The 25659-nt window shown below is 40.5% G+C and overlaps 1 protein-coding gene across 3 annotated transcripts in view; it reads right to left on the reverse strand.

Moving 5' to 3' along the window:
- Positions 1-201: 201 nt before the first annotated feature.
- hmg20b (high mobility group 20B) overlaps positions 202-25659 on the reverse strand; it is a 30429-nt gene continuing 4971 nt past the window's right edge. For 2 of the 3 annotated variants that reach the window (XM_068016370.1, XM_068016371.1), the window contains 8 exons: positions 21035-21179; positions 18329-18538; positions 16840-16960; positions 14484-14521; positions 12854-12932; positions 10494-10709; positions 8377-8509; positions 4188-8240 (listed from right to left, as the gene is read on the reverse strand). In XM_068016370.1, the coding sequence (XP_067872471.1) occupies positions 8216-8240; positions 8377-8509; positions 10494-10709; positions 12854-12932; positions 14484-14521; positions 16840-16960; positions 18329-18538; positions 21035-21179 (967 nt within the window). In that variant the 3' untranslated portion in view covers positions 4188-8215. Of the gene's footprint in view, positions 1727-4187; positions 8241-8376; positions 8510-10493; positions 10710-12853; positions 12933-14483; positions 14522-16839; positions 16961-18328; positions 18539-21034; positions 21180-25659 lie in introns of those variants that run through there. The other variant, XM_068016372.1, reaches the window with a different exon arrangement.

Here is a 25659-nt window from a genome sequence, read left to right on the forward strand (position 1 = left end):
TTAAAGAGCAGTGGAAGCAAAGCAGTATAAATGCAGGGTCCTTTACCAAGTATCTAACCTTCCCCATGTACAATTAGCATTATTTTGTATTATATAACAGTGCACACAAACATTATTCTGGACACTAATATAGGATGCCAGCAGAAATTTGTCAAAGTGTTATGAATACCTCTTCAGGTCAAAAAGTGATCACAAGTGATCTGACAGCATAGCTCAGTTCAGCAGCGTTTATTTCAACTTGCTTTTTACATGAATATAAATGCAACACAGGAATGAACAGTACAGTATATCACCTAATTTATAGTTCACAGTGCAGGACAAGAGTAACTGGTGTAGTTTCAAAAATAAAACTGTGCAGGGACAGTAGTGGAGGAAGAGAATAGATCCTCTGGTTCATTACAAAGAACTTTCTATAGTTGTACCAGTGCCAGAAGTGAGTTAGCTTTCCTGCCTCAGTATCCCAGGTGAGCTGTTAAAGTTAACAGATTAGAAGTTGGGGAGGGGAAAAAAACTTATGAAAAGGAAAATTGGTCATTTTAAAGTAAACAGAACAGATGTAACGAGAATATTGTTATTCCAGAACACTGATTTTATCGTACAATTCTTATCAGGGATAGATGAACAGCAATATTCAATGTGGCTTTGCTAAGAGAAGAATCCGTTATAAGTTCCAACTACCAACAAAAGATTATACATGAAAAATAATTCTGTTCACCTTCCACCATGAATCTCTTCCAAATGTCACCTTAAAAGCAATTTTCAGAATTTGATTTGAATATAATATAATGCCAATATTAGTGGATCAATTCTGATTATTGCAGAACACAAATTGTAGACAATTTACAAACTATGTATAAAGCTTCTAAAAAAAAACTGCAGCATTTTTGTACCAAATGTATGAAGAAATTCTGCAGCTGCACTGTTCTCATTAAACAAGCATATTCCCTATGTCCTATACTATACGTTGCCCCTCCCCAATTAATTTGTGCAATGTAATCTTAATTAGTAAAATGTGGTAGAAATTCTAATTGTTCACCATATCACAGATCCCCAAAATACACCTTCAATTCAATCCTTTTATCTTATGTTGTCTTCCAGAATATATTATTTTTACGGGGGTTAAATATTGTAAATGTTTGCTGACACTAATCTTTTTTGTCTAGCAATTTTTGCACTGGAAAGTAATGAATTTCATTGAAAATATAGTGTCAGAAAACTTAAACTGAAACAGCAAGATCACTACTAGTGCATCATGTAAAAATGAAATGCTTATGTTTATGGTTGTACAAAATACCAAACTATTCAGTAAGAATCAGAGAAAATAATTCATATATATATATATATATATATATATAATCTAAACCCCATAGCTAGGATAGCCTAAGGTTTCTATTTTTGTACATAATTCAATTCATATATCCTAGTTTACCATACATTAAAAGGTATTCAAACATTATAAAACGTGCATACAAGACAGAGCAGTATGTTTCAAATCACTGACATCCCAGCAGATCATAGGATTAATCAAAACCAGTGCACCAAATGTGTGCAACAGTCACACACAGACTAACAAGTTAACATTGTGCATAATTTCCCAACAGTTTGCGGTGGAAATTAGCTATTTAAATCCGAGTTCCACAAGTTGCAGCCCGTCTCTGATCAAAAACCATGGATATGGTCATTTAGCAGTTTTGAGGATTTTTCTTCTCATGTTCATAGCTTATCACTGGAAAGCAAAATTTAAGAAAATAAAACAGTTTCAAATCAAATTTCAAAATACCAAACCATTTCTGTCTAAATGAGTCAAATATTATTCTCAACGTAAATTTAAGGAAAATTCAGGAAAAAAAGATTTCTATTTTGGGGAGTTGTTGAGCAGCTGTGAGCAAATTTCCTCATTAGACTTCTGGGGCTGAATTTTACCAGACCCTCGACATCGGGGGTCATGGCGGAGGGCCCATAAAATACATGAGGGAGCAGCCTGCCACGACCTCCAATGCCAAGGCCCCGCACATTTTACCAGCAGCGGCGAGGCCTCGCAGCGGCCCCCACCACCCCCCCGCCATTTGCAGCGTGGCCTTCATTTAAATATTACAATTAATTTAAAAATATGTAAATCAACTTACCTGGTCCTAGCAGCCGTCCCACACCGATATTACAGCCGCCCGCCACAACTCGCGCGCCTTCGGAACGCCATTAAAGCCCTTTAAAAATGGCGCCAGTCACTGCTGCCGCCTCTGTCATCAGAGGTGGCCACTCCACCCCCTCTATTTAAATGAGCCCCCGTGCGAAATATCGCAGGAGCTCAGCGGCGGCACTTCCACGCCTGAAGGCCACCACGATGTGCAGCACCAAGAAAATTCAGCCCCAAGTGTCAGCAATCACTTCAAGATTAGATACAAAGTCAGAATCCCACTACACTGCCCTAAATCAACCTCAGACCATTAACTTCAGTTGCAGCAGTAATTTTGCTAGCCTTTGAGTGAGACTATGTTGATGCTATAGTATGGTGTGGATTTATATATATTTAATGAGTAAATGTTTAAATAACTTACACATTCAATAAAATTTGCATGGGATTTTTGTGCATACAATTCTACAACTTTGTTATGTCTATGTTCCTGCAAGTGTCAGTTTGTGTGCTGGGCAGGTAGTTGTGTTTATTGCAGCAAGTGAGTGAAAGTTGGTTTGTCAAGGCAGGATGTTGAGGTATAATGTACAAGTTGCTATTTTAAAAAGGATGGAGTTATGTGCGTGTACAGATGGATGTATGAAGGGATTGGTCGGGGAGAAATGGATTGGGTGCTGAAGAGATATGATAGATCAAAGATGGAAAGAGGAGGAAACAATAGAGCTGATGAGAGGCTGATGGTAATAGCAGAGGAACATGCAGGATGCCAACTGAGGGCCAAAAAGATTTTACCAAAAATGTAAACACTGCTCCAAAGGGCTCAGGTGACTATAGCTGTAAAGCTCAGCACCATTTACCTTGGGGAAAGAAAAAAAGACCTGCACTAATATCACTTTTCATAGCCCCAGGACGTCCCAAAGTAAATTACAGCACTGAAGCAAATTGCATGCTGGGTGGTTTCAGGGTGAATTTATTAATTTAAGTATGATGAAAATATCATGACAAAAAAGGAATTATGGGTGCTAAACAGGTAGCACGCACCTATAAGGATTTTAATATCTTGTGATGCCACTCATGGTGAGCCAAAGCATATCCTGTTTTAGAAGTGGTATCAATTTGTGATGAGTAAACTGCTTCAGGATGTACAAGCCATATGTAAAATCTTTGTGTCACTGCACATAAGGGCCGGAATTATTTGCTGGGTGGGAGGCCCCGTCCACCAACCGAAAAGTCGATGTCGATCCTTCCTACACCAGGCCTGGGGAGCGAGGCTGGGATTTTTCGTTCCCCGTGCCGCTAATTGATCTTGGTTGGCACTTCCACCTCCTTCAGGCAGGAGATCCTGCCAAATGGAGCTGCCGGTCAAAGCAGAGTGCCAGCAGCTCTTAGTCCCAGCAGTACCACAGAGGGAGGCGGGAGAGTGTAGTGTGTTGGGGCGGTTGAGTCTTCGGGGGCAGCCCTCTGTGGGGCACAGGGTACCTGATCAGGAGGGCCCTCCCAGCCCACAAGAAGGCCACCAGAGGTAAAATACCTGCATGGTGGGAGGAGGCCCGTAAGTGCCAGTTAATTCCACTTAAGGGCCTTGAATGGCCCGAGACGGGCAGGCCGTTTCTCATGGCCACCACCGCATGTAAAATTGCAGAGTGGTTGGGAACAGCACCCCCCCCCAATCAATTTTACACAACTCTGACCAGCCCGTTCATTTGGGGGGGGGGGGGGGGGGGGGGCATAAAATTCCAGCCAAGGAGTTAAAACCAAGTAAAGTCTTCTACTCAGGTAGTAGAAGATGGGGGAAAATAAAGACATACAGAAGCCCCCATTATAAAGCTATAACTCCTGTTTTTTTTTCTTTGCTATGTCTACACTCAAAATAGAAACCACTCAATGTAAACTGGTCATGGGGTAACGACACGCTCCTGCTCGTGGTGAAAATGCAATACCTCCATGGAGAATGTAATTACAGAGTGACATATTTAACGTGGAGATAAGAATTTAAAATGGAAAAAAGCTGACTAGAAGTATGTGAAGACAACATTTTTTTTATATATATTAAGATATACACATGATGCACACAAGTGTATAATTAGGCTCACCAATGCAGCAGATTTCCGAAAGGTACATTAAAAAGTGATGTTCCAAGATCAGGGTTAATGTAGTGAGTTGAAAGACAAACAAGGCAACTGAAGAATGGTCAATGGATCAACACATGCTAAATTTTGCTGCAATGCAAATTCTCAGATCGCTTCAAGGAATCCAGACACACTTGTGTGTAAGAATGGACACCAGATTTACAACAGGCTAGAGATGATCCAAAGTTTGATAGATGATTTCTCTTCTGACAGGCTCTTTTAAGTGAAAGAATGGCAGAGACAAATACAACATAGGATTGCCAAGGTTTAATAACAGTACAATTTCTACAAAAAGTGCACATTACCGAAATGGCTTGAGGCTAGTAATTTTTCTCTGTCTAGATATTCCACAATCAATGACAAACTCCTAACTAAAAATATTTTAATTTTCCTTATATACACCCTTTGAGGGATTTTCAACATTTTTCCTTCAGGCCGAGGACAACTCAATTAGAATTTAACACAAGACAAATATCACCACCTACTTATAGACTTGAAAAGAGGTTTTTATGGTTCAAGCGATCTCTGAACTTTCAATTGTGTCCACAGCAAGATGGAGTTCTCAAAGGCAGACCAATTTCCTCATGACCCAGAACTTGCATCCTTATATGTGGTGTAAATGAGAGTAGCGTGACACAGAATTAACAATTTATTCTTTTAGTTATTTTGCACTGGAGGTTAGTTCCAGGGATGAGGAACTTCAGTTATGAGGATAGATTGGAGAAGTTAGGGCTGTTTTCCTTGGATAAGAGAAGAAAGAACAGTACAACACAGGAACAGGTCATTCAGCCCTCCAAGCCTGTGCCGATCTTGATGCCTGCCGAAACTAAACCATTCTGCACTTCCGGGGACCGTATCCCTCTATTCCCATCCTATTCATGTATTTGTCAAGATGCCTCTTAAACGTCGCTATCGTGCCTGCTTCCATCACCTCCCCCGGCAGCAAGTTCCAGGCACTCACCACCCTCTGTGTAAAGAACTTGCCTCGCACATCCCCTCTAAACTTTGCCCCTCTCACCTTAAACCTATGTCCCCTAGTAGCTGACTCTTCCACCCTGGGAAAAAGCTTCTGACTATCAACTCTGTCCATACCGCTTATAACTTTGTAAACCTCTATCATGTCGCCCCTCTACCTCCGTCGTTCCAGTGAAAACAATCAGAGTTTATCCAACCTCTCCTCATAGCTAATGCCCTCCAGACCAGGCAACATCCTGGTAAACCTCTTCTGTATCCTCTCCAAAGCCTCCATGTCCTTCTGGTAGTGTGGCCACCAGAATTGCACACAATATCCTAAGTGTGGCCTAACTAAAGTTCTGTACAGCTGCAGCATGACTTGCCAATTTTTATACTCTATGTCCCAGCCGATGAAGGCAAGCATGCCGTATGCCTTCTTGACTACCTTATCCACCTGTGTTGCCACTTTCAGTGACCAGTGGACCTGTACGCCCAGATCTCTCTGCCTGTCAATACTCCTGAGGGTTCTGCCATTTACTGTATACTTCCCACCTGTATTAGACCTTCCAAAATGCATTACCTTACATTTGTCCGGATTAAACTCCATCTGCCATTTCTCCACCCAAGTCTCCAACTGATCTATATCCTGCTGTATCCTCATCACTATCCACAACTCCATCAACCTTTGTGTCGTCCGCAAACTTACTAATCAGACCAGCTACATTTTCCTCCAAATCATTTATATATACTACAAACAGCAAAGGTCCCAGCAATGATCCCTGCGGAACACCACTAGTCACAGCTCTCCATTCAGAAAAGCACCCTTCCACGGTTACCCTCTGTCTTCTTTGACAGAGCCAATTCTGTATCCATCTTGCCAGCTCACCTCTGATCCCGTGTAACTTCACCTTTTGTACCAATCTGCCATGAGGGACCTTGTCAAAGGCTTGAATGAAGTCCATATAGACAACATCCACTACCCTTCCTTCATCAATCATCTTTGTCACTTCCTCAAAAAACTCGATCAAGTTAGTGAGACACGACCTCCCCTTCACAAAACCATGCTGCCTCTCGCTAATAAGTTTGTTTGTTTCCAAAGGGGAGTAAATCCTGTCCCGAATAATCCTCTCTAATAATTTCCCTACCACTGACGTAAGGCTCACCGGCCTATAATTTCTTGGATTATCCTTGCTACCCTTCTTAAACAAAGGAACAACATTGGCTATTCTCCAGTCCTCTGAGACTTCACCTGTCGCCAATGAGGATACAAAGATTTGTCAGAAATCCAGAAGGCTGAGAGGTGATTTGATAGAGGTATTCAAAATCATGAGTGGTCTGGACAGAGTAGATGGAGAGAAACTGTTCCCACTCGTGAAATGATCGAGAACGAGAGGGCACAGATTTAAAGTATTTGTTAAGAGAAACAAAAAGTGACATGAGGAAACACTTTTTCATGCAGCGAGTGGATAAGAAATGGAATGTGCTGCTCGAGAGTGTGGTGGAGGCAAGTTCAATTGAAGTATTCAAAAGGGAATTAGACTGTTATAAGGGAAGAATGAGCAGAGGTATGGGGGAGAAGGCAGGGGAATGGAGCTGAGTAAATTGCTCTTTCAGACAGCCGGTGCAAACACAATGGGCTGAATGGCCTCCTGCACTAACAATTCTGCTCACCACACATCATCTATCTCAGCTGGAAAATTCACAGTCAGCCTACATAATTCAGGCTACAGCTGGTGGCCAAATTTATTTGCACAATTTTAATTACATAGAAGCAAAATGTATACAACAAATCAGAAATACACAGTTATACAATAAATTTAATTGTTTGTCTGGAAAATTACCCAACTCTTGAGCTCAGAACATCTTCCAAGTATTCAATCAGCACGTGCAAACTGCATATGCATCTGACATTTCAAGAGCATTAACTTCCAGTGAGAGCAGATGGCAATCCCTCACACGAGTCTTCGGAGGCCTGGCCGATAGGAACAGCCAGGCCTCATTTGAATTCCATTTTGGGCGGAAAGCAGCATGTCACAGGACAGAGGGGGGGATGTCCTTATGTCTGTGATGTGATAGGACAAGTCAAACTTCTTGGTTGACTAATCATCAGTTGACTCCTGCTATAGTCCAACAGGAACCTCAAATACCACTAAAATCAAATGCATTAAAAATGGAGGAAATAACAGGAATGCAGCCACTTCACTGGAAGTGTTCAGGTAGTTGCCCCTGAACGAAATGAGGCATTAGCTTAAAACAAATTACATTTGATTAGGATTTAATTAATATATCCATTAAGAAACCCAGCCATCTCTTTAAACTCACAGCAATCTCACTTCCTCCATTAAAAATAAATCAGTTCAGAAAGCAGCTTCCTTTTAAAAATTTACAATGTATTGGAATATTAAATTTGAGATAAAAATAGGAATTTTATACATCTAAGCAAATCAAGGAACTGACAAGACAACAAAGATGAAGTCTCTTAACTCAAATTTGTCTTCAAGTTGTTTAATTTAACTTTAAGAAAGGTAGAGCCTTTAAAGATAGAGAGCCCCTCAACCATTTTCTCTAAACAAGCCAACAGTCTCCTCCCTTAAATCTGGCCAACTTTTAATTCGAGAGGAAGGAATTTCAGGTTATTACTTCTTGGTTGAATCAGGAGGAATACATTAGAAGTCCAAAATGATAAAACTTTATCTCCCCCTCATGATGACTAATCAAACTCAAAAATTCGCCTACAATACAAAGATTGGTTAGGATTTTTTTCTTCAACAATTTTATCCCATGGTCTTTCACCTGAAAGCATTAAATCCTTGTTGAGGTATGACACCACAGGCACTCAAGATTCAGATACTATTAATGTATGAGCTTAGGGGCCACCACAACTGAGCCCATTCTTCTTCTCACCCAACATCCATCCAAGTAAACTTCTAGTTGGTGTTGTTATATGGCAATAAGGATTGGGAACCTTGGAGAATCTTCCCCTCTCTATCCTAGGAGGAGGTCAAACATCTTGCGCTACGACCAGCCTGATGGAGATGAATTAATTTAGCAAAAACCAAAAAAAGTCAAATCTAGCTTTCAGCCAAGCCCAATGTTGCTTAAGATTTGAATTAAAAACAAAAAGCAGTTTTCCTTGTTTTATCTAAATTAGTCAAACCTTACCTATCTAACTGACTGATGATCTCCTGCACCCTTCCAACTAGTTTTTCATATTCTATGGGGCTGCTCCCGATGATATTGTGGAGTTTGGCCATGTATGTATCAAGTGTTCCTTCTGTTGGCGTTTCTCCAGTGCCTAGGAGAAATGAGACAGTACTGGATGTGATGGTCTGAGGATGAAAACAGGAACAGATTCTTGGGCAGATATCCCAAATCATTCTGATTTTTTTCTTTAAAAATCAGTGTTCCATATTTAATACCAAACAGAAAAAAATTATATAAAGTCCACAACATTGTCAATGAAACTAAAATAGAATGATGGGTGTTATGATTTCTGGAACTGTTAAAATCAAGTGAAAAATACATTTGAGCAGAAAAAAAAATATGCAACAAAACAAGTAATTTACACTGTCAGCAATGCACACCCTTACACTTTACCAAAATCCTAGTGACACGTAAAGTCACTGAAAGATACAATAGGCTACTTTAATAGATAGAATCCTGTGGGATTGGAAGTCAGATCCTGGGTTAGATAAGGAAGTTACAGTGATACATTTCTTCTTACACTAGATAAAAGTAGGATTTCGGGAAGATTTGATTGAAGTTGTTAAAATAATTTTTTTTTTTTTAAAAAAGACTAGACGGTAACCATCTGGACAGACAATTTGAATTAAATAGGATAGGGTGAACCAAGGAACTCACATATAGGTTTGATGTTAAGCTTGTTATTAGAGGGTCATCAACCTTTGGATCAAGTTGCCGGGTTATGCAGTGAGTGTGGATTGGCTGCAAGCATTCAAGTGAGTGGATGAGGTCCTGGCTGTGACAGATGTCATAGCATATAAAAAGGTAGTTGGGGTTTATGCCTCATGGTCAGTGGTCTCCTTGAAATCATTTTGATCGCTTTCCAACTGGAGGGGATGCAGTGGGGGGGGTGGAAAAAGAGGTTTCCCAGATTTCTTATTTCCCTGAATTGTCAGAGGGCTTTTCTTTAAATATATTATGTCTTTTTCTTTGTCTCTCCCAGAAAATTAAGCAGCTGCTGGTGGGCAGTGAAGGGAATCGTGATGCTTAATTGCGCCATGATCATATGGATCAGGGTCAATAGATGAGCCGATCTTTTCCTGTGCCTTTATGCAACATAGCTTCCTAATCTCATCCACCATCATACACATGTAATTATTAATAGAATCTTGAGATCATAGTGACACTCAAGTTAAAAATTACTCCTCATCTGTTTTACAAATTTACTAGGAGACATTTCTTTCCACTGCCCAAATCAACATTTTAAATTCACAAGTAAAGCAGTTGCACAAAAGTTATCAGGCTGTTTAATAACAGAAATAAATATCATGGAACATAGTCAGCAGGTCATATTGTCCATCTATGACAGTGGGACAAGAGACTTTGTGGTCATGTTATTTATACAACAGGCAATTTTAATGAAATTAAGCAAGTTTATCACACTGGAGTACAATATGCAATTTATTCTCAGCACCAGAATATTCAAAGCTAGTGATATTTTTGTTCAATGACAAAAATTTAAACTTAGTAAAATGCAGTCCCACTGTCAATAGCATAATCTTAAAAGCTCCACATGTTTCTGCTTAAATTACTGCCAAAAGAGGCACTGCAGTACATAGGAGCACCATTATATGATGCACAGCAGTATTACGGGTTCAGCTTTCAATTCTCACCATCACAGCAGGAAAACTTCAAGCAGAGCAGGGAGAAATTGGAGGAAGAGTAGTGACCAAGATGAACCCATACACTTTGCAACACAGAGTCAGAACCCAACAGTCAGAGGTCTGAAAATGTATCACCTGTGTCCCTTCACTTGGAATATGACGATGGTAAGTAGGGAAGACAATAGCTTAGGAGGAAGCAATGACAAGAATCCAAACTGTTCTACACCAACACCACCTCTGGCCCCCACAGACGAGTACAATACAATGGTGGAAGAGCCTATCTTGAGAGTGTCGGACCAGAGAAAAGTTAGGAGGAAAAGAAGATACAAAAGTACACTCCCAACTGCACCAGTTATTCAGAACACCCTGAAGATAATAACTAGTTGAATTTTTCCAAGTCCAATTTTCTTTTAAACTTTTTCCTATTCTCACCTGGAATGGGAATGGAGGCAAAGCTGGCAGTCAGGGCCTGGCGTACAGCTTGTAGCTGATGCTGCAGTGTCAGTGTTTGTCTCTCTTCCATTGCCAACTCCTGCTCTAGTTTTTCTTTGGCATTATTCATACTCTCTATGTGTTTTTGTAAGATAACATTCTGCTCTTCAAATTCCACATTGGATTTCCTTAATTTTCTCAGTTCTGATTCACGAGCTTAAAAGAAAAACAAAAACTCAACTAAATTTACATTTCAAGCTCCACGAGTTAAAAAGGTGACAAGTTCAGAATAGTCAGAATATAGTTTCCTCAACATTTTGCCTACGTTGAACAGATTCTAATCATTTAAAACACTGGGCTGAATTTTACACCCCCCCCCCCCCCCCCAAACAAAGAGCGGGATGGTGATGGGGGTGGGGTGGCGTAAAATGGAGTGGGAGGCTCCGGGGGCCCTTCCTGACCCACTCCCAATTTACACAGGGCAGCAGCAGCATAAAACAGCCCGCCTACCCCAGGCCAATCAAGGGCCTTAAGTGGCCACCTCCACGCAGATTTTACGCACGGCAAGCGGGCATCCTAGACCAGAGAAAAGCCCGACAGAGGGCCACTCCCGATGCCCACCCCTGCCCCCCCCCCCCCCCCAAAAAAAAAAAAACAACCCTTACCTCACCAGGGCCCAATCAATCACCCCGCCGAAGGAAAAAAAAACCATACCTGCGTTCCGGGGTTCCAGACATCCTCTTTGTGCTGCTGGGTGCAGTCCCAGCAGTGGCCACCACTGCCGGTGGTGCTGCTGGGACAGAAAGCTGCCGGCCTGCTGATTGGTCGGCAGCTCTATTAGGTGGGACTTCCTACCTCAAACGGGTGGAAGTCCCGCCTCACACCAATTAAAGCCCGGTGACCTGCAAAATACAGGTCGGATCCTCAAGCAAGGCGGAAGTGGGTTCGCCACTGACTTTTCAGTCGGTGGCCAGCTCCCATCCGCTTAGGGTAAAATCCCAGCCACTGAATTTATATTCTGCTAACCAAAGATTAATGCACTGTGGCAACATGAACTAACACTCTTAAATTAGCATGATCAGTCCCTTTTCAGAGCAGACCAATCAAGGGTGGACGTTAATTCTTCTAGGTCCTGATGAGATTTTACTGTTCGAAGAATTCAGCAAAACTCAAAACCAAAGCATGCCTCAAATATCTGATCTAAAAACAGACCAATTATACAGATATCAACGCTTGGAAGCAAACATGCGCCAGGGACATCCCCGATCCAAAATAACCCCAATGGCTCACAAAGTAGCTCGCTAATGCTGCTGTATGGGAGCCCTGTAAAGAATGCATCAAAAAGATGGGATTATACACCCACCCCCAGGGAAAAATACTTGATGCTCATAGGCAATTCATCTGCTCAGTTACCAACATAAAGCCATCATACAACTACATACAGTAGCTTCTGTTAAGCATCCTACCCTTCAGGATATACAGCCTAACCTCCTACAGCTGTTCTAGGAACAAGCTGCAGGGAGTGAGGGTGGTGAAATTAGGTACCAGTCATTAATTGTTTTAATGCAAAAGTAATTCAAAGTATTTCAGTATTCTAACTTGTTTCCTCATGAAGATGAACCAATAGCTCTTAAAATGTAACCTCACTATTGTTACCACTTCATGTCAAAATAATTAAAAAGGAGCCACTAAGAGACTAAAGTAATCAAAGTGAACAGCTAAATAACTCTCATGGGCTCTGGTAACTTGCATTACCCTATCAGCTGGGATTACTTATTTTAATTGCTACATTTACTTAATGTTGAGTTACTGAGAAAAACTTTTGTTTCCCTAATTTGCTGCTCTCCCGACTTGGAGTTGACTTCCGCCAGAAGCTCCACTGGCTCCTGAAACCATTCAGCAGTTCAATCAATGTCATTTTTCATACTCATTAGCATGGAATATAGGTTTTGGCATACTACTTGACTGTCAGGAAACACAATCCTGTATATACATTAAGCACCCCTCAACAATTTTAAATAAAATGCTTAAATAATACTTTGAATAATCCAATGTTTTGTCTTAATTACCTTGTTTTGCAGATTGCTCCAAACGTTTACCATTGTTACTAAGTTTTTCAGTGGCCCTTCTAGCAATCAAGAGTGGGAACTGTGATGATTTTTCTGTTCCCTTCCTAGGAGATACTGTATTACCTCACTGTCACAGCAGAGACTGGCTAACTAAATCAGACACCAAACCAGAGATCACCTTGGTCTGCATGCCTCAGCACTGTAGCATGCATTGCATCGATCCACAGAACAAAACTGTTTTTAACTTCCAAAAAGAGCAGACAGCATGAAAGTTAAATAGTATCAGAATACCTTTGGTCTGGTCAAGGAACTCTTCTGTAAAAATTGGGGTGTCAAACATGGAAATCCTGTCTGGCGAGTCATCAGTGGTCTAAATTGCAAAACATAGACACATGAAACACTGACCAACTTCATTTAAATCTTTGAAGATTTAACAGTGTAGACAAGGGTAATGTAGTAGAAGTAATTTATCTAAGTATCCAAAAGGCCTGCAATAGAAAGGTACCACATAATAGATTGACGAGTAAGGTCAGAGCACACAGAGTTGTGAAAATAGGCAGAAATGGATGGCTAGCTGAAAAGACAGAAAGCAGAAGTAGGAATAAAAGATAGCTATTCAGAGTGACAGATGTGGAAATTGGGGACCCACAAGGATCAGTGCTGGAGCTACTGTTGTTCACAATTTAGATCAATGATTCCAAAGTCTAAATCAATCAATCTTTAAATTTGCAGACAACACCAAATTGGGAAAGATAGTCACCACTGAGGAGGGCCACAATAAATCACAAGTTATTAATAAACTTGCAGAAAAAGGTATTTAGTAAATGAATTTCAACATAGATAAGTCTGAGGTATTACATTTTGGTAAGAAAGATAGAGTCGATCACTTAGAAAGTAATAAATCTATGGGGTAAACAGAGCAACCAAAAAAAAGGGATCTGGGAGTACCAATACACAAATCAAAGTTGCAACACAGTTTACGAGGCCAATAACAAAAGTAAACCCAGCACTAGGGTTTATTTCTAAAGGAGTAGAATTATGCTAAACTTGTATTGATTTTGGTTAGACTACACTTGTATCTGTAGGATAGCTGGGCCAGGAAAGATACACACACCCCAGTATCTTCAAAGAAAGGATCAAGAAAGCAGTTACACATTGGGCAATATCCTTACGAGCTCCAAAATTACAGGGGTTCTACAGTGTACAAGATAATTGTTCATTTAAGCCCAAATCCATTAGATCTCAGTCCTTCATAAATTGGAGAATTTTTGGCATGTCAGTCTGCCAGTGGGTTTAGGCAAATTCTAAACAAGATGCTATCAAAAGACCAGTGCAGTGAGGAAGCAGTCAGGATGTCACTCAAGGAATACAAAAAAAAAAAATCTAAGTAATATCCATGGATAGTTAGGAACAGATTTAATAGTTTTATTCCTGTGGAAAGGAAACTTTACTTGTGACATCGTAGTTTGGATAAATTACATAAGTGCAGGCTATGAACAGTCCACTGGAAAGTCAAATTTGATGATCTGAAAAATTGTTTCACATTTCATGCTTCATACGATTAAAGCTCATATAAGCAATTGTAAATAGGACTATAAATTTAAAACAAAAATCAACCTGGAAATGGGGAGTTATAGGCCGTTGACACGTCGCATCTGGATAGCCGGGGGGCGGGGGAACCACTCCATTCATTCAACATAAATGAAGTAGTAACAGTTGCCTGCTAATAGCCTCCACTTGATATTTTAAAAACAAAACCTATTCATGTTACATGGAGTTTTCCCCCCCCCCCCCTCCTCCAAGAGAGAATGAATGGAGTAACATATTGTGTATCTTCCATACCATTTGGACAGTACAATTCTAAAAACTTAGATTAAGGGAACATTGCAAAATGGAGTTAATAAGAACTTTCACAGCTCACCTTAGGGACTGGTCCATTAGCTCCTGACCACAACTCTTCTAAAATTACAAAGTAAAAATAGATTAGTTGCTTTGAAATTAAAACCCATATAACAACTTGTATTAATACTAGAATGTTCCCAGGTATTTCACAGGGGGAATTAACAAAATGTGACACCAAACCACATATGATATTAAAGGCAGCTGACCAAAAGCTTAGTCAAAAAGGTAGGTTTTAAATAGTGTATTAAAAAAAGGAGGAAGAGAAGTAGAGATTCAGGGAGGAAATTCAACAGCTTAGGGCCTAGGCAGTTAAAACACAGTAGCAAATGGTGTAACGATTTATATATATTTAAAAAAATAAAAATGAGGGATGCAGAAGACACTAGAATTGGAGAAGTTCAGAGATCTGAGGATTGTTGAGCTGGAAGAGGTTACAGATATAGAATAACATGAAAATTTTTTTAAATAGAGGCGTTGCTGGACCAAGAGCTAACTTAGGTCAATGTAGACGCCTGCTACCCGACCCAGACACACACGGCAAGTACTCTACTGGTAAATAAAAAAAAAAACCTGAGCTGGGAGTCCAGGACGAAACAGAGTCTGTGCAGTGAGCGAGTAACGTCACTATGACGTCTCACGCATGCGCTGCAGCTTCTTGCAGGCTCGGTGTCAGGAAGGCAAGTAAAGGGATGGTCGGATCGGGCTCGGGTCGGGCAGAGTAGTGGTGGGCTCAGGTCGGGGTCGGGCTCGCTGTGGTTCGGTCGCGTTCTTTTTCCTGACCTAAAGCAGGCCTCTAGTTCAATGGGCACAGGGATGATGAACAGGATTTGCTGCAAGTTAGGATAGGGGCAGCTGAATTTTGGATGAGTTTAAGCTTATGGACGGTAAAGGGCAACAATAATAATATCAAAATAAAGAAAATTCCACATGCAGCCTCACAACTCAGATCCGCTCATACATTTCTCCCCTTCAGTCTTAACTCCTGAGCTCACCCAACTGTTTTGTTATCCCACTGTCAGATCTGATCTTAGCAGGAGGCTCTTTTCTATCCCATCACTACTTGAGCCAATACTGTTACAAATATTCCTTGCGGTAACATTTTTCAATCACCAATGCAACAATGGAACTTGCAATTTAGTCTGTTCAGAGTTTCCCAATACCACAGCTTACTTTGCAGAAAATAGTTAATACTGAATAGAAGTTAATCTAAAAGCAATTCAGAAATATTTTGTGTTCACTCCCTATAGCCAAAACAACTTAGTTCTCCAGGAACATCTTAGGAGAAGGATCTTCTTTTCCATAACTAACTGCCTCTGCAATTCCTTTTCTTCAATACACCACCCACCTGCTCAAGAATTTCTTTTTTCATCTCCCATGCAGTTACTTCTTTTGCTACTTTCTCTTCCACTCCATGCCTCCAACCCTCCCATAGTCTCCCCTTCACTATAGCCATGATCCCCCATATTCCTCCTCCTCATTCCCTCCCAGTTCATGTCGTCCATGATACTTATCTCCTGCTCCCATTCAACATCTGACTACTCAGCTACCTGCCCCCGAACTGCCACCCAGCTTCAATTCTTATTGGCATTGCAATTCTGCAAATAGTTCCCTTTCTTCAGGCACCATCCCATTCCCTTGCAAAAAAAATCCACTGGCATCATCCTCCCTCAAAAAAAACTCTCCCTCAACCCATCCATCCTTTTTAACTACTGCCAGCTCGAACCTCCCTTTCATTTAAAAGATCCTTTAACATATTGGTACCTCTCAGCTCTATGCACATCTCTCCTAAAACTGCCAAGTTTCAATCCCTTCAGTCTGGCTACTACCTTCAACTGCCATAGCCATACAATGAGTTTCCTTGACCTCCTCCTCTCCATGTTTGATATGGTTGACTATGAGAGTAAAACTGCAGTTCCTCAGCACCCAGCGCAAAACAGTATAAAATGGAGGAGGAAGAATATGGAAATATGTTAATGCATGGAAAAATGAGAATATTCGCTTTGTACAAGATTTCAAAGTATTCTTCTACTGCTTTGCTTTGTTCCAGATTTACAACAAATGTGTGGATCAGGACATAATGAAAGAATTTTATATAAAGACAGGGCAAAAAGTAATTAAAATCTGAAAATTGCAGAAACAGCTTTAGAAGTCTACACTGATCCTCCAGTTGGAGCAGAATGTTGTAAAAGGGCATCCATTCACTGAAAACGGCAGAAATAATCATTTTAAATACTGATGGAAACTTATTTTTGGACAACAAGCATGTTTAAAAAAAAAGAGGGAGCAAGTATGAAAATTGTTAATTAAATATCAAGATGTTGAGTATGTTTCAGCAATGTTGATTGGTGGCACTGCACTCCAATCCAGGATCTTACCTTTCTTTAGTTTCTTCTCCTGGATATTTTGCGTACTCAGCTTATAGGCCTCAGTTTGCTGAAATTCTTTAAGTTCTTTCAGGTATTGTTGCTTGTCCTTCTCCGCTTCATCCAAATAACGCTAAATGACGAGAGCAAATAAAAAGTAATCAATGACATGAGCATTAAACTTATGTCTGCATATCATTCATTCTGACCATGTTCAAGTTAATACGTCACACCAGGCTTTTCCCCCTGCAAAGAGTTAAAACATATTCTTGTGTGATACTTGTATTGTCTGGTACTTAGTAGTGTAAACAGTTGCTTCTTGATTAACAGTACATTTATGAAAGCAACTGGAACATTTCACTACTAGTCTGTTAAACTCTCTATTCAAGAATTATTATAAATGAAAATGACTTAATTTATGGTCTCAGTTTCTATTAAAATAATGAAACTATAATGTTTATACACACTACCTATAATTTTCCTCAGTGGCATAGGCAGGGATATGCAAACACACACACTAATCACCAACAGAAAATCAGCTGTTGAAGTGGGAGTTTGTATTGAGAGATGATTTAGTGCCCTTAGGGATCTCGCCTGGAAAAATCACTGAGCTGCTTACAGTTGGTCCTAGTTTGCAGCTCCATTTCATTCCAAGACTGCTCAGTGCTGCAAATGAAAGTTTTACTTGATAAATCAGAAACTCCTGCTGACAGCAAAGTCCGATCACAGAATTAAAAGCAGCATCAGCTACCAGCTTTTTCTAGGATGAGCAGTGAGAACACATTAAGAAAGTAGAGTGCCTTAGTAAACAAAGGTAGAGAAAAAAGCGTGGCTGGGGTGTCAATCAAGCAAGCTGCTTTGTCCTGGATAGTGTCAAGCATCTTGAGTGCTGTTGGAGTTGCAGTCATCCAGTCAAGTGGAGAGTTTTCCCATCACATTCCTGACTTGTTCTTTGCAGATAGTGTAAAGGCTTGGGGACTCAAGGGAGTCACTCTGCAGGATTCCCAGAAATAAAGACATGCAAAATGCACAGCAAGAAAAACAGACAAACAGACAAGAATTATGATTGATATGTCAGAAGTGGGGGGGGGATGTTCCCTGATGATTGCACAGTGTTCAATTCCATTTGTAACTCCTCAGGTAATTAAGTAGGCCACATGCAGCAAGACTCTTGACAACATTCAGGCGTGGACTGCTGAGTGGCAAGTAACATCTGTGCCACACAATGATCATCTCCAACAAGAGTGCGTCTAGCCACCTCCTTTTGGCACTTAATGGCATTACCATCACCGAATCCCCCACCATCAACATCCTGGGGGTCATCATTGGCCCAGTCAAGTTTCTGGTCCATTATATAAATACTGTGGCTCCAAGATCAGGTCACTTTTCCTCATTACCACTTAAAATACTCCCTGTCCCAATTCCAACAATGGAAGAACATAGTAACAAGCAACTATTTTTCTGTCTACATACAAATGGAAAATAAAATAAAAACACATACCTGTTTTTCTAAAGTAGGAAGTTTGCTCCATTCATTTCCGAGCATGCGTGTGATTTCTGGAAAGGGTAGATCTGGGTGCTGCGTACGAATTTGCTCTCGACGCTCATTAAGGAACCGGACATATCCAGTCACAGGAGCTTTGGGACCATTGGGTAAAACTTTCTTCCTTTTCTTTCCTTTCGGCCAACCTCGTTTTTTCACTACACGCTGCTGTAAAACAAAGACAAGTGCACGTTAAGAAAAGCTGACTAATTGTGAACAAGAATTCAGATATTCATCCAGAATCACTGCACTGTCCCTTCAGTTAGAATACAAGGGGAGATTAGGTCAGTCAATGCTTGCCTTCATACACCACCCTCTGTAAATACTAGCAATATGATATACAAACTCACTTACAGTAGCTTATATAATCTGAATGCACACTTCAAGAATCCAACTCTATATTCATTAATGTTATAGACACAATTAGGGGTATGCACCTTATTAGCCATATTTAAGATTACATGGAGAAAGATTTTTTTTTTGCAAATATTAAGCAATGAAGGCCACCAGTACTAAACTAGGGAAATTGAGGATGAGGAGGACAATTAGTGTGGAGATGTCAGATAAACTTCAATTGGCCTAAATCCCTTCTTGATTTACAGCCAACATCTAGCTTGTTTTTCTGACTTTTGGCAACTTTAAAATTAATAGTAATCGTCACCCAAGTAGAGATTTCTCCAACATAACTGACATCCTCCAACAATGATTGAACAAACCATGATGATTAATTGCCCCAACAATCTTCTACTAAGTCTGAGCAGATTGAGTTCAGCAAATTAGAATTTTGTATCTTCATACTTAGTGTTAATGTTTTACTTTTCCTACTCACATTCTCGGCTTCATGAAATGGAAATTACTCAATTAATCTACAACTGCAAAATGTGTTTTACATTGCAGCATGCAGCCAAGACTATTATACTCGTTCACAACTAGTGGATCTCCTAGGTGCTCCTTGCAGATAAAAGTTTAAAAATGATTTACATCAATACGAGATTGAAGGCACAAAACAACCCTAGAGGAAGGGCTAGATGACAAGAGGATATGTTGTCGTCTCACAAATTGCATGGTTAGAAAAAAAAAAATCTCTTGTTTTTGGCTTCTCTCTTCCCTGTCCCAACATCATTTTTTGGCTTCCTGTACCTCTCGGGTGGGATTCTATTTCTGTGTGCAAGGTGCATCAGACCAAGGACAGGAAAAAAAAACAAGGTTGCTCAAGTGAATGCAAGATGGATGGGTATGTTGTGATTTTCTTTGGACAGCATTTAGTGGGGCAGGTGCCAAATGGGCAGAGAACAATTGCAGTAGCTATATGCATTGTAAATTTGAGATTGATTCAGTCTCCAAACAGAAATTATATTAAACATGATTATGGGTTTCAATTACTTAAACTTGCAGATTGATGGCACATTGGTCTCAGGTTCCTGTGTACACTGTCAAATGGAAACCACCACATCACAATATCAATACATCACATCAAGCTATCAAGCAGCAATTGCTCAGTAATAATCTGCTCACTGATGCTCAGTTTGGGTTCCACCAGGGCCACTCAGCTGCTGACCTCATTACAGCCTTGGTCCAAAACATGGACAAAAGTGCTGAACTCCAGAGGCGAAGTGAGAGAGTGAGTGCCCTTGACATCATGGCAGCATTTGACCAAGTATGGCATCAAGGAGCCCTAGCAAAGCTGGAATCAACAGGAATCAGGGGAAAACTCTGCTGGTTGGAATCGTACCTAGTGGTCGTTGGAGGTCAAATCATCTCTATCCTAGGACATCACTGCAGGAATTCTTCAGGGTAGTGTCCAAGGCCCAGCCATCTTCAGCTGCTTCAATGACCATCCCTCCATCATAAAGTCAGAAGTGGGGACGTTCGCTGATGATTGTGCAGCGTTCAGCACCATTCATGACTCCTCAGATACTGAAGCAGCCCATGTCCATATGCAGCAGGACCTGAACAATATCCAGGCTTGGTCTTAAGTGGCAAATAACATTCATGCCACACAAGTGCCAGGCAATGACTGTCTCAAACAAGAGAGAATCTAACCAACATTGATGTTCAGTGGCATTACTAACACTGAATCCCCCACTGTCAAAATCCTGGAGGTTACCACTGACCAGAAACAAAGTGTGGCTACAAGAGCAGGTCAGAGGCTGGGAATTTTGCAGTGAGTAACTCACCTCCAACTCCCCACCCCAATGCCTGTCCACCATCTACAAGGCATGAGTCAGGAGTGTTATGGAATACTCTCCACTTGCCTGGATGGGTGCAGCTCCAACACCACTCAAAAAGCTCGACACCATCCAGGACAAAGCAGCCTGCTTGACTGGCACCCCATCCGCCACCTTCAACACCTGCATGTTCTCCTCCAAGCCACACACCATCCTGACTTGGAACTATATCACCGTTCTTTCACTGTTGCTGGGTCAAAATCCTGGAACTCCCTTCCTAACAGCACTGGGGGTATACCTACCCCAAATGGACTGTAGTGGTTCAAGAAGGCAACTCACCACCACCTTCTCAAGGGCAATTAGGGAGGGGCAATAAATGCTGGCCCACATCCCATTAACAAATTTTTTTTTAAAAACACACTTTAGGCAGACAAGATTTTGACAGACAGAATTACTAGACTAAAATTTAAAATCATAACATATACTATTTTCTTACCTCTTCCTCACCATTATTTGCACCCCCAGCAATATTTTTGTCAGATTGCTTGAGAGATGATTGACTTTTGGAGTTTTCAATAACTTCTTGTTTAATAACAGTCTGTAACACTCCATTGTGATTGAAGGCCTTTGAAGCAAGGCTCCTGTAGTATAAATATGATAAATGCATTTATTTTGCATTAATCATTCTATGTCTCACCATATAACTCACTCTAATGCATTATATCGTCTGAAGTGATCCAGTTTTAATTTTCAAAAAGATTTATCCAATTTGGTGTCAGTGAAGTGATGTACATTTATTTTAAACCAAAATCCATTGCTCTATCTATACATGTATAATGGAACAGATAGGAGTTATCACATCATGCAATCCAAATGCTAATTTTCAAAAATCTAACCAACAAATTTAGTTCAGAACAAGCATAGTGACTAGCTTCTAAAAACAATTTGCAGAACTAGAATTTGCTTAAGGGTTATATGTATAAAGTATTCAGTGCAAGTTTATTTTCCATATAAATAAACACACATGCAAAGCCTTAGAAGTTTTGTATGCAAATTTTAAGTCCTCCACAGTTGGTTCTCCTCAGTTAGAAAGTACTTCCCATTCTACCCAACACAATACTCAATGAAGCAGCAAAAGGTTTTTTTTTAAATAACATTTTATAGAATTACAAATTGCAATACTGACTCAGAATGGCAGCTATAAATAAGGATAAACGGCATCATGAGTTTAATAGTAACCCACATGTAAATAAACACTTGAGTTCAAGTAAACTACCAGTGGAGATACCATGAGAGGAAAAAAAAGCTAGCTTTTGGTTTTAATTTTTTTTTTAAAATAAAAAAGGATAGAACACTATAAAATACCACAGTAGGGCGGCACAGTGGCGCAGTGGTTAACACCACAGCGACCCGGGTTCGGTTCTGGGTACTGCTTGTGCGGAGTTTGCAAGTTCTCCCTGTGACCACATGGGTTTCCGCCGGGTGCTCCGGTTTCCTCCCACAGCCAAAGACTTGCAGATTGACAGGTAAATTGGCCATTGTAAATTGCCCCTAGTGTAGGTAGGTGGTAGGAGAATGGTGGGGATGTGGTAGGGAATATGGGATTAATGTAGGATTAGCATAAATGGGTGGTTGTAGGTCGGCACAGACTCAGAGGGCCAAAGGGCCTGTTTCAGTGCTGTATCTCTCTATGACCAGCATTTTAGAAAATAGAAGGCTTGAAGTGACAGAAACAGCTATTAACAAATCTTTTGAACAGCGAACTAGGTTTTAAAAATCACAGTATGAAGCATTTCCCACAAAAATTTAGAAGGGAGACATTTATTTTAGGTGATGGTGCAGAGGTCAGTTCAAAACACATTACTTTATCCTTCTTTTGACGGATTCAAGTGCAACTACCGATCAATCTTAAACTTCAGATTTTAATACAAAATAAAGACAATCTAAATGTGAAATTATTTCAAATCTGTATACATATGCAACAAAAAAAACTTTGCAGATTTATCAAATCAGACGATTTAAAGTGCTACAGCACCAGATGGATATTTTCGAAAAGTAGTGATAATCTTCATACTATACTCACAGCACTTCTATGCTAAACGATTAGCAACATCATCCAAAAACATATCAGTTTTCACTCATATACCAATGACAGTTTTCAACCTCACCACCAACCTCTTTCAACCCCTCCACAACCTTGCATTTGTCATGTGGCTCGTCTGACATCTAGTACTGGAGGAACAGAAATTTCCTCAAATTAAATATTGGGAAGACCAAAATCGTTGCCTTTCGCCCCCACCACAAACTCCGTAGCTTTCCCCGGTCACTGTCCGAGTCTGAACCAGACTGTTCACAATTGCAGCGTCTTATCGGACCTTCAGCTGAGATTCCGACCCCATCCATTATCCTCTTCATCACCACAACTGCCTACTTCCACCTCCACGACATCACCAATCTCAGATTATCTGCTACTGAAACCCTCATGCATATCTTTTTTTTATCTCTAGATTCAATTATTCCAGTGCTCTCCTGGCCAGCATCCCATCTTGCACCCTCCATAAAATTGAGCTCACCAAAACTCTGCTATGCATATCCTAACTTACACTAAGTCCTAGCTGCTCACTGACCTACATTGGCTGTGCCTCAATTTTAATGTTGGTTTTCAAATCCCTCCGTGTCCTCACCCCTCCCTCTCTGTAACCTCCAGTCCTACAACACTCAGATCTGTACACTTCTCCATTTCTGACCACTTGCGCATCCCCAATTTTCTTCGCCCCCACCATTGGCAGCCATGCCTTCAGCTTTCTAGGCCTTAAGCTCTGCAATTTGCCCCTTAAATCTCTCTAACCTCCTTTAAACTGTCTCTTAAAACCTACCTCTGATCAGACTTTTTGTTACCTATCCCAATATCTCCATGCGGCACAGTAACACTCCCGTGAAGCACCTTGGGATGTTTACTACTTTATAGACACTATATAAATGCATGTCGCTGTTATTGTAAGAGAACAATTCAACTGGTACCAGTCTCAGACCAGTACCCGTCTTCAGTGAAGCAGGGCCAACAGAACCACCTTTCCTATGTTTCTCTTTGCCTAGAGACAGACGGCTCTACGCAGAATTGTGAACACAAATGCACACACAAGAGTTCCTTTCACAAGCATCTAAATGCCAATTCTGTTGTAGATAGAAAAAAAAACATTAAAAGCAGCATTAATAATTTCCCAGGCTGTCTCCTCCAGGCTACAGTTAATCTGCAGCTACTCACTAGAGGTAGTCTCACTTCATGTAGTTTGTGATTGCTACACTCTACAACTGCGATTGGAAGCCAGAACAGACTGCAACAGAACTGGCCTGAGGTAAACAAATTCAAGTAACAACCAGTTGAGATCAGACTTCCAACCTTCCTGTTGTAGTCAAACGCTTAATTAGATGATTACTGGATTTCTTAACTGTTTACAACTTTTTAAAAAGTTATATACCAGGGCATTTTTACTGATTTGTTTGCCACTTCGGTGCTCTATTTAATCCCAAGATGAATGTCACTGAAACCTTCTCTCACCTCCCGATTTGACTATTATTGTGCTCTCTTGGCTGGCCTCTCATTTTCTGTAAACTTCAGCTCATCCAAAACTCTGCTGCCCACAATCAAGTTCTGTTTTCACATCACCCCTATCTTTCACTCCCCAACCCCACCAACTCAAATTTAAAATTCTCATCTTTGTGCTTAAATCCCTTCCCTATCTCTAATCTCCTTCAGCCCTACAATTACCCCACCCTGAACTCACCATTCCTCCAACTGTGGCCTTTTATTCAACCCTAACTCCATTCATCTCACCATTAGTAGCCTTACCTTCAGCCACTTGGGTGGAATTCTTTAACTAAATCGCTCTATTGCTCAATCTCCCTCTTCCTTTAAAATCCATCTCTTCAAGAAAGCTTTCATTCATCCATCCCAATATCTCCTTCTTTAGCTTAGCATCAGATTAACTTAGATTAAGCATCTCTGAAGTGTTTTGGGATGTTTGTGTATATTGAGTCATGATATAAATGCAACTCATTTAATTGGAAAAAAACAAATGTTTTTTTTAAATTGCTAATTATAAACATCTTTTCAAATATACTTTGCATCATTTTTGCCAAAAAATTCATTAAAACTTGCAGTTATATAGCATCTTTAAAACATAATAAAATGTCTCAAGCGTTATCAAACAAAATTTGACACTGAACCACACAAGGAGACATTAGGGCAGAAGACCAAAAGCTTGGTCAAACAGGTAGGTTTTAAAGGAATGTCTTGCGAGGGAGAGGGCCTTGGTAGCTGAAGACAAGGCTGCCAATGGTGGCACAATTAAAATTGGGAATGCTCAAGAGGCCAAAACTGGCAGAGCACAGAAATCTCAAGAGGTGGTGAAAGCTGTAGGAGATCAGAGAGATAGGCGGGCAAAGTCATGGAAGATTTGAAAGCTAGGATGAGAATTTTAAAATTGATGTGTTGCTTAACCGAAAGCCAATGTAGGTCAAGAGATGGGTTAGTGGGGTGTTACGACCAGGTGAGAAACGTGTCTAGGGGTCCCTCTCAGCCTTCCCTGGCATTACCGTAACAGGGTTTTATTTTTAAACAGTGTTTTTAGCTCCCCCTTGGTGCACTGCTTTTCAATTATAAGGCAAAGAAACCAGCACAAACAGGTTTTCTTAGGTTTAAAGAAAAGTTGAAATTTATTAAACTTATACTAAAACTCCAATTTGGTTGACACTTACAGATACACAACACACCCATGCTAGCATGCATACACACATGCAAATAAAGACAGAAAAGAGAAGAAAAATAAAGTGGAAGAGTTTGAGGCAATATCTGAAGAGTTTTTGTTATGGTTCTTCGAGCTCACTGTACAATCCTTGATTGTAGGTAGATCTTGCTTTTCGGTGGGGCCCAGCATTCTTCTTAAACCTTGTCCACTGTAGGAGACTTCTCTCTTGGAGTTCATGTGTCTTCAGTGGATTCAGAGGATTGTGAGAAAGATGGGAGCAAACAGGAGAAATCTTCACAGTCCAGGAGCAAACAGTCTTTCTGCCCAAATTCAATGTGGCTAGTTCAAAAAATCCTGGAAGTTAGTCATGTGA

Source organism: Heterodontus francisci, chromosome 36, assembly GCF_036365525.1.
Source record: "Heterodontus francisci isolate sHetFra1 chromosome 36, sHetFra1.hap1, whole genome shotgun sequence".
Classification (NCBI taxonomy): domain Eukaryota; kingdom Metazoa; phylum Chordata; class Chondrichthyes; order Heterodontiformes; family Heterodontidae; genus Heterodontus; species Heterodontus francisci.